We start from the raw sequence: 13,541 nt of genomic DNA, 5'->3' as shown, positions 1-13,541 counted from the left end.
ATCATCATCATCGTCCAATTAAGTTCATCTGTTTTGTTTTTGTTTTGTTTTGTTTTTTATGTACATATATACAATTACCGTTACACCCTCACACATTTCGGAAAAGAAAAATGTTTCATTTTTCTTTTAAATCCAGCCTCTGGATTGTATATACACGCTTTCACATATCTGGGTGTTTGGTTTTCATTTGACCTGCCTGGAAGTTTCCGATTCTTCTTAGTCGATTTCTTGGCATCTGGATAGGGTGTCCGCTACACAGTTTTCCTTCCCTCTCACGTAATTTATTTCTAAATTATATTCTTGTAGGATGAGGTACCAGTTTTGTAATCGTCTGTTTTTGTTCCTCATTCTGTTTAGAAAAACTATCGGGTTGTGATTGACGTATACCTGGGTAGGAGTTTTTCCTGCGGTTATATAAATCTCAAAATTGGTTACTGCCAGCACAAGCGCCAATGTTTCCTTTGCTATTGTTAAATATGCCCTCTGGTGCTTGTTTAACTTCTTGGAGAAGTAACTGGCAGGTCTCAATTGTCCATTGTGGTCATTTTGGAATAGCACTGCTCCGATTCCAGTTTCACTAGCATCTTTGTGGAGGCTAAACGGTTTCTCAAAATCTGGTGCCAACAGTACGGGTTCGTTACCCAATATGTTTTTATGGCGTCGAACGATTCTTGACATTCTGGTGTCCACCGAAATTTTGTTCCCTTTTGTAAGAGGTTTGTCAAGGGGGTTGCGATCCCAGAGAAATTTTGGCAGAATTTTCGATAGTATCCCGCCATTCCCAGGAACCTTCGAACTCCTTTTACACTTCCTGGTCTCGGATATTCCTTTATACTTTAAACTTTGATCTCCCTTGGGCTAACGTGTCCATATCCTACGACATGGCCCAAGTACTGAACCTCTGCTCTTCCGAATTCACTCTTCTCCAGGTTAATTGTTAAGTTGGCATCATTCAACCGTTTGAAAACTTCCTCTATACTCTTCAGGTGTGCTTCCCATGTTTCATTATAGATGACGATGACATTTTGAATTCCCGCTAAGCATCTATTCATTAGGCGCATAAAGGTAGCTTGGGAATTTCTCATTCCAAACGGCATGACATTGTAGTGGTATGTTCCGTCTGGCACCACAAATGCAGATGCAAGCTTCGCTTGGTCTGTCAAAGACACTGACCAGTATCCCTTCAGGAGGTCACACTTGGTAATAAATTTTGCTTTCCCGATCTGATCGATGCAATCTTCCATTCGTAGGATTGGATAGGAATCTTCTTTGGTGATATCATTTAGTTTTCTATAATCCGTACAAAATCGAACGGATCCATCTGGTTTGTCCACCAATACGCAAAGGTGATTCCCATGCACTTTGACTAGGTTCAATTATCCCATTTTCCAACATGTATTCGATTTCCCTGCGTATTACCTCCCTCTTCCTGGGGTTCACTCGATATGGATGCTGTTTAATGGGTTGATTCCTGGTCAATTCGACATCATGATAGGTAGCATTCGTTCTCCTAGGAACATCAGAAAATACTCCTGGAAATTGCTCTATAATCTCGGCTATGTCACCTTGTTCTTTTTTTTTTTTTTTTTTTGATAAGTGGCATAGTTTTTCTTCTAAATTCTCCAGTATTTTGGAGTTACATAGTTTTATTGGAGTGTCCTTGATCAATACACTGCCATCCATCAGTGTGTCTTCATTTGCGACCGTTTTCACTTGCCCCACGGTTAGTCCGTTCTACATATTTTTTTATTCGGTTTATATGGCATAATTGTACCTTATCCCGCCGGTTAGGGGTATTTACTTTGTAGTTCAAGTCATCGACCTTTTCTGCTATTATATAAGGGCCCTGGAACCTGGCGTCTAATGGGGACTTTCTTGTCGGTAGGAGAATCATTACCTCCTCACCTACGCTGAATTGTCTGGACTTAGACCTTTTATTATAGATGCGTTGCATCTTTTCCTGAGACTTGCTCAAGTAGGTTTCTGCTATCTTCCTAGCGTCCTCTAAGTTTTTTCACAAGTCCTCTACATAACTCGATACCAGCTGGCGTGATTTTTCTGGGTTATCCCATTGTTCCTTCGCCATCTTGAGTGGATTTCGCATTTCTCGTCCATAAACCATCTCGAATGGGCTGTATCCTAGTGATTCTTGAACCGAATCTCTAGCAGCAAAGAGTACAAAGAGTAATTCTTCATCCCAATCATCTTGCCTCTCCGTGCAGTGGGCTCTCAACATGCTTTTTAGGGTTGCATGGAACCGTTCTAAAGCGCCCTGCGACTGGGGATGATATGGGCTTGACGTGACATACTTTATTCCTAGCTGTCCAGTTACTCTTTTGAACAGGTTTGACGTGAAATTCGTTCCCCTGTCAGTTTTGATAGTTTCAGGGATTCCCATTTTTGAAGAATAGTTTAGCAATGCTTCTATTATTTTCTTCGTGGATATTGTCCGCAACGGTATAGTTTCGGGGAATCTAGAGCTGGCGCAAATTACAGTCAGTAGACACTGGTGTCCTGCCTTCGTCTTTGGTAGAGGGCCTACGCAGTCAACTATCACCCTCTCAAAAGGTTTTCCTGAGATTGTTATTGGTTTAAGCGGTGCTGGGGGTATGCCTGGTTTAGACTTTCCCGCCCGCTGGCATGTCTTGCATGAGTTACAGAAACTCTTTGTGCTAGCTCTTATGCCTGGCCAGTAGAAGTGTCTCAACAGCTTCTCATACGTCTTGCTTATGCCTAAGTGTCCTGCCAGTGGAACTCCATGAGCCAATTTTAGCATTTCTTCACAATACCCCCTTGGCATGACTATCTGGTGATAATATTCCTCTCTTTCCCCTTTCCGCTTCCCAGCATGATAGCTCCTTTTCAATATTCCCTCTTCGATGTAGTATTGTTGGGCGTGCTTCTCATCCGGTGGTTTATCCACTTGTTCATATAGCTTCCTTAAGCTGTCATCGCTGCTTTGAGCTCTCTCCAGCTCCTCACGAGGTTTGTTTAATAGGGGAATCTTTTCTTCGCCTGTATTTTTCCTTTTACTTCGCAGGTTATATGTGTGTGCTCTCTGGTCTGTGTTTTCCTCATAATCTTTCTCATCTATCTGGGCTAATTCGATTTTGGCTTCGTTTCCCAGTAGAGTGTCTATTTTCTTCATAGGGAGTGTCTTCACCACCCCGACTTTTATCTTCTTCCTGACTTTCCCCGCTATAAGTTCCACTTCTTTCAGGGGTACTCGCATGGTTCTTCCTCCTATGCCTCGGATTGCCACGAAGTCTTTCGTCTGACCGCCTGGTACCTTTTCCTCTAAAATTAGGGATTGCGCAGCACCTGTGTCCCTTAAAATAGTCACGGGGGGGGGCATTTCCGTCTCCATCCACAATTTTCCCCTTTCTTGTGAAGGGTTGGTAGGTCTCGTCCTCCTGAGCTGAGGATATTACCCCCTGTGGTCTTCCATCCTTTTTATTTCGGGTCCCCGCCCTAACCTGCAATTTATGGCTATGTGCCCAGGTTTCCCACATTTATAACATGTAGTTTGGTTAAACTTCTTCGTTGGCATTGTCCGACTGTTTATCATGCCGTCCTTCTTTACAGTTTATCCGATCTGTCGTAATAACTTTACTTTTGCCTCTTTTACGGGTTATTACATACTCATCAGCCAGAACTGCCAGTTCGCTTCCGGTATTAATTTTCCTTTCACTTAGGTAAATCCCCATTTCTTCTGGTAACCAATTGAGTATTTCCTCGATTAGTATTAGTTGCTTTATTTTCTCAGCGTCATCTTCCACTCTCCTGGCACTGTACCATTTATTCATCAGTCTCTCCTTTTCTTTGACGAATTCTTTGAATGACTGATTTTCATTTTTCCTTTGTGCTCTGAATTTCTGCCTGTATGCTTCGGGCACAAGTTCGAAGCTTTGTAATATGTTTTTTTTTTTTTTGACAGTATCGTAGTCTGTGCTTTCCTCTGCTGAGAGTGTGGTAAAAGCTTTTTGTGCTTTTCCAACGAGCACTTGTCTGTAAAAGTAAAGCCCATTTATCTTTTGGCCAATTTAAGTTGGTCGCTGTATTTTCAAAATGTGGAAAATATTCATCCACATTCGCCTCCACAAACTTTGGTACCATTCTTACTTGTTTGGTTAAGTCGAAAACACTACGGTCTGGTTCCCGCATCGTCTCTGACAGTCCGAGTTCCCTCAGTCGTATCTCCTGCTCTAGCTTGGCTTTTTCAAGCTCCAGCCTCGTTTGTAGTTTGTATTTTTCCAATTCTATCTACTCCGCAGTTAGATTGGCTGTTTCACCAGGTAGCTTGTCTAGTACTTCTGGTTTGTTCGTCTACCATGTGTTCGGATATTATTCTGATTATTTTTTCCTTTCTCATTGCTTTCTGGGTTTCTAATTCCAGCTTATCACTGATTTCTAGTAGTGTGCTCTTTTTCATCATCTCCAACTTTTCCAGCGACGGCTCCTCCAAAATATCTTCCACTACATCCATGTCTGTTCGTTTGCAAGTTAGAAATCAAATTTTTGTGTGTATATATATATATGTATATTTATTTGGCTTTCGAGCCCCCAATGTGATTTTACTTTTGCTGGTCTCGTTGTCTACGTCCTGAAAAGAAAAACTGTGTAGTTTACTTTTTCAGAGCTCCCAGATTCTGGTGTCCATATAAGAATTCTTTTCCGAGAGAAAAAAAGGATTCTTTCAATGATTGACTATGCTTTTTTTTATATACGTGTGGTCGATTTTCCTTTCTTTTTTTTTTTTTTTTTTTTTTTTTTTCTTAAAGAGAATTTTAAAAATTCCCGGACGAGGTTCTCATGTGACGACCTCCACCCTAGATTCATACTTGGTGTTCTCTATGTAATTAGGAGAGAGTTAATGGAAGGTCGCGCTAAGTATCATTCCGTTGGTCCCTCCTCCGTCAGGCAAGATTATTTGAATGGGGTATGTATATTCAATCTCTGACTTGGAACGATACTTATAGGCTCAGGGTGAATTTGTAGGTGGGCGAACGTGACCAGATCTCGTGGAAGAAGGGAAGAAAGAACAAACACATCATTGTATGTACATATATACAGCTTTCCCCTTTTATTTATTTTTGTTATGTTTACAATGTATAAAAACGAAGACATAAAAACAGGGTAAAGAAAAATGTTCCAGCCAATATTTTTATTTTTTTATTTTTCCTCCCATCTTATTGGTCCATTTGGATCGCCTGATTTTCCTTTCCGAATCGGGTGATCCTTTCGCTTCCTTTTACATGATCATCAGCATCATCATTTTATATGCCGACCATCATTTTATATCATCATCATCATCATCGTCCAATTAAGTTCATCTGTTTTTGTTTTTTTTTGTTTTGTTTTTTATGTACATATATACAATTACCGTTACAACCACACTATCTCCAAAATAGTGGGTAATGCTTTGGAAGACGGCTTCATGGCAATAGAAAAAATGCTACACTACCCCAAACAAAAGTTAAGTAATGCCTGGGAGGATAGTATCATGATAATAGGAACAGATACTACAATTTCTTTCCTTCCAAAAATAATAGAAATTAATCCTGAGAGGATGCTGCCATGGCAACAGAACGGTACAACCTAAATCCCCCTATAAAAGAGGAAGTAATGCCTGTGAGGATAGTATCATGAAAAATGAACATATACTGCACTAATACCCTAAAATCAAAAGCTAATGCCTGGACGGACGATATAGAGACAACAAAACAAATATTACATAACACCCTCAAAAAGGAAATAAATCCTGAAAGGATTATATATCTACAGAACATATATTACACTACTGTCTCTGCGAAAATGGAGGCAGTAATGCCTAAGAAGATGGTCGCATCTCAACAGAATATATACTATAATTGAACCTGCAGCAAGAAATAGTATGGTAAACTGCGCATAAAAGCATATTGTAATAGTATAGTTTCGGCAGATACCAAATCTCCATTAGCTATAGATGTTGATCATCTGTAACACTAAACGTTGTATACATATGGATAAATACTTGTAAATATTAGTAAGACAATATAACAAAACATTTTTTTCTCTCTTTGCAGCACTATTTTTATATCTATTCATATGTAATGAAGTCAGCCATACGGGAATTCGTACATAAAAAGATGAACTGTGAAGATCTTGCAATGAACATGTTGGTTGCTCATATCACAAAAAAATCCCCAATTAAGGCAAGTAACATAGTATTAGACTTCTTAAATGTTTACATTACATTGAAACGTCTCAATCAACCTGCAAGATATTTGTATAGGTTGTGTTTGAACGTATCCTAGTCCTCTACAGTTGTAACTCGATCATTTTAACTAAAGCTACTAACATAACGCTTCAATCTCCATAATGATATTTGAGACAGTTTATTTGCACAATTTAACCCATCATCATTGACATCTTTAACTGTGACTAGCCTTCCGTGTATAAATTTGTTGTTCAAACTTTTTAATTTGAATCTGCAGTTTGGGATGAGCTTTACGTCATTTCAGTCAGTTCATATGGAAGATAAATAGAAACATGCAAATAGCGAAGAAACTCTGTATTGATGGATATAAAGTTACAAACTCTTTTTAAGATGACATCAGCGTAAAAATAAGTCCAGAATAATTGCAGAATCGTGGATTTCTTGAATTGTACGATGTTTGGTAAGCCAAAGAAAACTTGGAAGCAAGTGATTAGAGAAAAACATACCAGGTGTAATTTGAATACGGTTGATCTGCTGCACTGTGAGCTTAAAGAGTTCAGTAGCGAAATCTCAAAACATGCCTGACCCCTGGACACGGGAAAAGTGAAATCAAATGAATATAAAAAGTGGCATGAGATCATATTAATGATATTTAGAACTCAATTTTTGTGCAATTTAGACCCGCCATCATTGACAATTTTGACTGCTAATAGCTTTTCGTGCTTCAGTTTGTCTTTCAGATTTTAGACTTGAATCTGTAGTTTAGGATTAGCTTCGCGTTGATTCAACTAAGTTGTACTAAGAATCAAAAGACAAGTGAAGAAATTTGATACATCATTATTGCATGTTCAAACGAATTAGCACAAATATATGGTTCCCTTGCCCCTTGTATATACTCAATATATAGCAGAGTATAAAATGGGCAAACAGAAATACAATAATCAATTTTACAACATTATGAAGAAATATCTATAGTCATCACAGATCGATGTGTTAACTGACAGTACTAGTAACATATTGTATTTTATATTTATCTACTAACAAATCACCACTTATCATGGCTAAAAGTCGCTCGAAGATAAGGGTTATATGAAATGTATAGATTGTCACTTGAAGACAAATGAGAGGTTTAAAAATGATGACTGGAATGATAACTTATGGGAACAATTTATGTTAAGTATTGGAATCGAAAATGACCATACTGTAACTCCCGGGAAGCAATCCCATGGTAACGTGTTTCGTAGATGGGAAGTTCTTGAAAAGAAAGCCCGTTCATGAAAATTTCGCTTGATGGTAGGCACACGGAAGAAAAAAAGAAAGTTCGTTGCGGTGATGGTAGATGTTCGAGTTCTTGCTGTAAGTGACTTACAGGGAGGACCCAGAAATTGAAGCTCAGTCGAGCATCTTCAATAGAAATAGCGATAAAATAGATAAGGACTAGAAGCGTCTTTTCCGTGAGAAAGAGACCATAAAAACAGAAGCGATCATCCTCACTTAATTCAAAGTCAATTTTGTACTGTGTCAGGAGAAAAAAAAAGTGTACGAAAGGACACCTCTCCAGATGCAACAGCAGTATATCATCTTACGACATATCTAATTATTATACATATATACTGCAACAAAACTCGAATACTTTTTTGGAGCGGTAGAATGATCCAATCATATATTTTCAGGTTACTATAGCAACATATTGGATAGAAGCAACTTCGTTTATGTACATGACATTAAAGTTCTACTCCATTCTTTTATTTTCTAAAAAAATAGCTAAAATATATTTTATCATTACAATAGAAAAATGCGAGCATGAAAAGTAATATGGTTAAGCTTAAACATGGAAAAGTAAAGGACTAGTTATTTAAGCTGGAAAAAGAAAAGAAAATATATTCTAGTAACAAATATAATAAATTTATAACTTAAAATATCGCAGCATTAAGAATTGGTTATATAATGTTATGAATCGAATTCTAAAAAATTCTTAATGCTGCAATATTTTAAGTTATAAATTTATTATAGTTTTTTTACTAGAATATCTTGTCCTTTTCTTTCCAGTTGTAACAACTAGTCCTTTACTTTTCAATGTTTAAACTTAACCATATTACTTTTAATGCTCGCATTTTTCTATTGTAATCCAGTATTTTTCCATGCTTCCAATAAATTAACTTGTTCTTTGTTAAATTTCAGTCTTATTTTTTGCCCCTATAAAAACATATGTAACAACAATATACAGCACTCGTCTGCTTTCAATAAAATCTCCTCAATTATCTCCCCCCCCTTGCTTTCATTCTCTTTGTTTCACTTGTTACTTCTCTTTTCGCGACAGCAGTGAATTAATAGCAACAGTCGTCCCTAAGCGACGTGGTTGCTATGGAAACCAGGCATAAAAGCGTCGCTCACCTCTTTGCATATTTTTGCGAATTTGAACACTAGTAAATTAATCATTTTTGTTTTAATGAAGGAAAACTGAAAATGTTTTTTTCACAAATAGCTGAGAAAGTGAACTATAAGCTGTAATAATTGTTTGAAGTTTGGTCGAAAAACGAGTAAGTGGTGAAGCTTTAAAGCAGTTCTAAAGGACTAAAACTGCCACTTAACCATATATTCAAGCATGGTAGTGTGTGAATGATAGTATAATATCTGGCTAATTGTTTAAATTCTTTTATATTCTAGAAACATGAATGCAATTTTTGTATTTTCACATATCCGACCAATTACTTTATTTTCTAGTTGGGTCCAACTAGTTATTTAATTTTCTTGCGTCACTTAAACAATCCTTTTATTTTTCCCATCACATCACACGAATTATTTTATTTCCTCGTATTAAACAAACAAATCATTTTATCGAAATATCAAAAATATTCATTTATTTACATCTAAAACGAAAAAAAAGTCACCCATGAAAACGAAAACCTTCCAAATTAAATGATAATGCCAAAAACATCTCAACATTAATATAGGAAGGGAGCTTATCTTCAAACAGCGTCCTAAATTGATAATTAAGCACCGGACTTATATTAAGTAGATATTAATAAGTCCCTCGTACCTATTCCATCTTTTTAATGGAGAGTAGATAATGCAGTGGGTGTGTTATCGGCAGCTCAAGTAACTCTTGCTTCTTCTTTTTTGTCCCTCAGTCCTCATTCAAATGAGTGAGTTTTTCTGGCAAAGTGTGAAAAAAAAAGCTGCTTTCCAGGTCGGTAGTACTTCATGAACAGTAGTCTGAGATGTCGGAAATTTTCCTGTCTCTATGTCTATCCTTGTGGCCATGTCACTAGTAAGGGTGCTGAGGTAAACGTTTCGTCTGGGCTAACGTTATCCGCCTGATAGTCAGGGACCCGAACCTTGGATTAACCACTAATGAGGCTGTCCTATCAGCAGGTGCAAAGTACTGGGGCTGCTGTATTGCCATTTGGTGAATGGATTCTTGACCATGCAGTAGTCTCTGGTGGGGCCTCTCGATGCCATACTAGTGAGTAATTGTTACGGCTTTACCTTATCATGTGTTACAAAAAGATTCCTCTCCTTTTCTCTCTTACTTTCCCTCTCTATCCTGCTCTAAGCAAGTATGCCGACCTGTTCCACAAATCCCAAAACCTCAACATAAAATATCTCCAGAACAAAAAATCGAATAAACCTAGAACCCCATCCTCCAACGTAGACCCCTACAACTATGTCTCCTACTCCAACATCAGAGGTCTACGTTACAACCTTCCAGAGGTTGAAACCCAATTACAGGAGACGAAACCGGACACATTTATTCTAAGCGAAACTGGAATAGGGCCGACCACTTCCCTAGATGAGTTCATAATTAATGGATACTCCAACTTAACATATAAATCTGACCTCCAAGATCGCCATGTGCAAAGATGGATTCCCGCGTGGCAGGGATATCTCCAGAGAAGACCTTAATGTACCTTATATGTGCTTCCAGGTTGCACTTGCATTTACCACTGCATTTATATTTGCCCTCTATCGGCCCCACAACAGTTACTATCTTAAAGAATATATGTGAGAAAATAGAGCACATCCTGTCTGCACATCCATCGGCTAAAATTCACATCTGTGGTGACTTCAATGCCCATAAAGTGGAATGGCTGACCCAATCAAATAAGACAGGTGATGAGGGGAGGTTCTGTCATGATTTTGCCATTTCTTATGACCTCATTCAGATTGTTTGCGAGCCCACCCGTGTGCCCGATACTACCGGTCAGTATGCAAGCCTTCTAGAGCTTTTTCTCTCAATTTCCCCTGAGCTATGTTCATGTTCCGTTCTATCTCCTCTGGGGTCCTCCGATCACTCTGTTGTATCAGTTAAGATAAAAATGAAATGTAATAAGTCCCGAGACGTATCCCTCCACCGTACTGTATACCGATACTCTATGGCTGACTGGGACAGCTACCGTACATTCATATCTGATCTACCTCTACATTCCCTGCTTAAAAAGGATGTGTCCTCTCTAGTATCAGACCTGACCGAATGGTTAATTCTAAGCATAGACCGATTCATACCATCTAAAAACTTCCAACAAAAACCTAACAGCCAGCCATGGCTCTCTCCAGGATGTGCTGCTGCCATCGCGCACAGAAATTACTTTTTCCATAGCTACCAACGTAATAGATGCACTGAGACTAAAGCTGCTTTCAGGGACGCCAGCAACCACTGTAAAAGAGTAATAAAAAATGCAAGAGAGCACAGTTCGTTAAATCCAAAGTAGCTGATCAGTTCCCACCAGTTTTGGCAAATAACAAATAGCATCCTGAACAGAAGTGTGCGTTCTATCTCAACCATTATCAATGGACCAGAGGTCATCTCGTCAGCATCAGACAAAGCCAAACTATTTGCCAAGGACTTTGCAGCAAATTCTACCCTATGAGACGAAGGCCATCAACTCCCCGTATTTCCTCCTATAACACACAACACGCTAGGTAACATACAAATATCTGTGCTTGAGGTCACCAAGCTAATCAAGAACGTTGATTCCAGTAAAGCAACTGGACCTGACGGCATCCCAGTTATAGCGTTAAAAAAGCTTCAACCAGAACTTGCTCCCATGCTTACAAAACTGTTCAAGTGTTGCCTTAATGAGAAGTGCTTTCCAACACCCTGGAAAACCTCATCAGTATGCCCTGTATTTAAGAATTCAGGTGATAAGTCATCTCCCTCTCAGTACAGACCAATAAATCCCTGTGTGTCATGAGTAAGTTGCTGGAATCCATATAAAATAGAGAAGTAGTCAACCACATCAGCCTTCTTAGTGACACGTAATATGGTTTCCGTTCTGCAAGATCTACCGCAGATGTGCTAACGGTTATATCTCATAGGATTAGCGAATCTATTGACAAAGGCTTCCTTTCTAGGGCAATTACTCTTGACATATCAAAGGCCTTCGACAAGGTATGGCATAAAGGCCTACTTTACAAGATTTCCAGCTACGGTATAACTGGAAATGTTTTCTCAATCATTAAATCATTTCTCTCTGATAGGCTCATAAGAGTAGTGGTTGATGGACAAAAATCAGAGGCCCGCAGTATTAATGTTGGAGTCCCTCAAGGGTCCATCCTGGGCCCAACTCTTTTCCTGATCTACATCAATGATCTCCCAAAACACATACTTAAATCATTCGTTGACATCTATGCTGATGACATGATAATCTACGGCAACACATCAAAGCCTGTAAATGACAAAGTTCTCTCTGATTCTCTCTCCTCTGATCTCGAGCGCGTGGTACAGTGGGGGGGCGGAAGAGGTGGCTGGTTACCTTTAATGCATCTAAAATCAAGCTTCTATCTTTACATCATAAACGCTCTGATTCCCATCTAGCATCAATTGAAATGGATGGCTCTCGTCTAGGAGAGGCCCCATGCTTTGACAAGTTTCTGAGCTTTACCTTTACTCCTGATCTGAAATGGAATACGTACATCAAGTCTTTTGCCAAGGTCGCTGGAAAGATGGTGGGATCCTTCTACCGCTCCAGAAGATATCTCACTCCTGATGCAATTCTCTATCTATATAAAAGGCAAGTGCGTCCAAGGATGGAGTAATGCTGCCACATCTGGGCAGGAGCTGCTAAAAATACTCTATCCTGCCTTGACAGAGTACAAAATAGACTTCGTGGCTTAATGGGGATGCCCTTTTCTCTTCCCTGCAACCTCTCTCCCACAGAAGAGACGTTGCGAGCCTATCTTTGTTTTATCGTTATTACCATGGCAGGTGCTCCTCTGAGTTCCAATCTCTGGTTCCCCCCTCGCCAATCTTTCACGATTAACACCCGTCTAGCTGAAACTACCGTCAAAAGTTTCCCCCACTCTTTATCTGTGTCTAAATCAAAACGTGGATTCCATGAACAAAGCTTCTTTCTTAGAACTGCACGCCTGTGTAACTCTCTATCGCTTGCCTGTTTACCTCCTGACTTCAATATGGATGTCTTCAAGTTCAACATAAACAAATTCCTGATGAACCGCCCCCTTAAGTAACGACACTTTATCAAATCTCCAATACTAATGAATACTGCAACACTATCCCATTGATTACTGTACACAAAATAACCCTTACCCCGAGCGTCTTCTAGGCCTTGATAAGTGGTGACCTTCATGTAAAAAAAGGTAACGTCAAACACATTCTCTTATTTTCTCGTAACATGAAACCAATTTCTTTATTTCTCGTAAAGTCGAACAATTTCCTTTATTTTCTCGTATTATCGAAAATTTTCTTTATTTTCTTGTCACATAAAGCAAATTATTTTATTTTCTCGTAGCATCGAACAATTTCCTTCGTTTTCTCGTAACATCAAACAAATTCCGTTAGTTTCTCTTAATACCGAACAATTTTCCTTATTTTCTCGTAACTTCAAATAAATCTTTTATTTCCTCCATCGAATAACTTCCTTTATTTTCTCGTAATATCAAACGAATTCATTTCATTTTTTCCTTATATCAAACCAATTCTTGTATTGCCTTGTAACATCAAGTCAATACTTTATTTTCTCATAAAATCAAATTATTTCTCTAATTTCTTGTAACATCAAAACAATTTTTTCATCATCATTATCATCATCATCATCATCTATTGAAATCTTATTAATTTTTTACTCTTCATTTCAGGTTATCCGTCAACCATCGTTTCCCAATAAATACCACTTGAAGGACGGGTTATCTTTGAAACCTCATCATGGGGAAACGCGTAGTGCATGTTTAAACGAATTTGCACAAATATATGGTTACATGCCCCTTGTATATACTCAATATATAGCAGATTATAAAATGGACAAGCAGAAATATAATAATCAATTTTACAACATTATATAAGATTGATATGGCCTTTTTAGTGACTATTTTTAATAAATTT

The 13,541-nt window shown here is 38.4% G+C and overlaps 1 protein-coding gene across 1 annotated transcript in view; it reads left to right on the top strand.

The window, feature by feature from the left end:
• LOC145296169 (exostosin-like 3) overlaps positions 1 to 13,326 on the top strand; it is a 150,691-nt gene extending 137,365 nt beyond the window's left edge. The window contains exons 7-8 of the mRNA XM_080142377.1: positions 6,066 to 6,198; positions 13,298 to 13,326. Of these exons, the coding sequence (XP_079998503.1) occupies positions 6,066 to 6,198; positions 13,298 to 13,326 (162 nt within the window). The remainder of the gene's footprint in view (positions 1 to 6,065; positions 6,199 to 13,297) is intronic.
• Positions 13,327 to 13,541: the final 215 nt, after the last annotated feature.

The sequence above is a fragment of the Euprymna scolopes genome, chromosome 16 (genome assembly GCF_053919585.1).
Source record: "Euprymna scolopes isolate OS-2025 chromosome 16, ASM5391958v1, whole genome shotgun sequence".
NCBI lineage: Eukaryota > Metazoa > Mollusca > Cephalopoda > Sepiida > Sepiolidae > Euprymna > Euprymna scolopes.
This window is presented reverse-complemented; position numbering and strand designations above follow the sequence as displayed.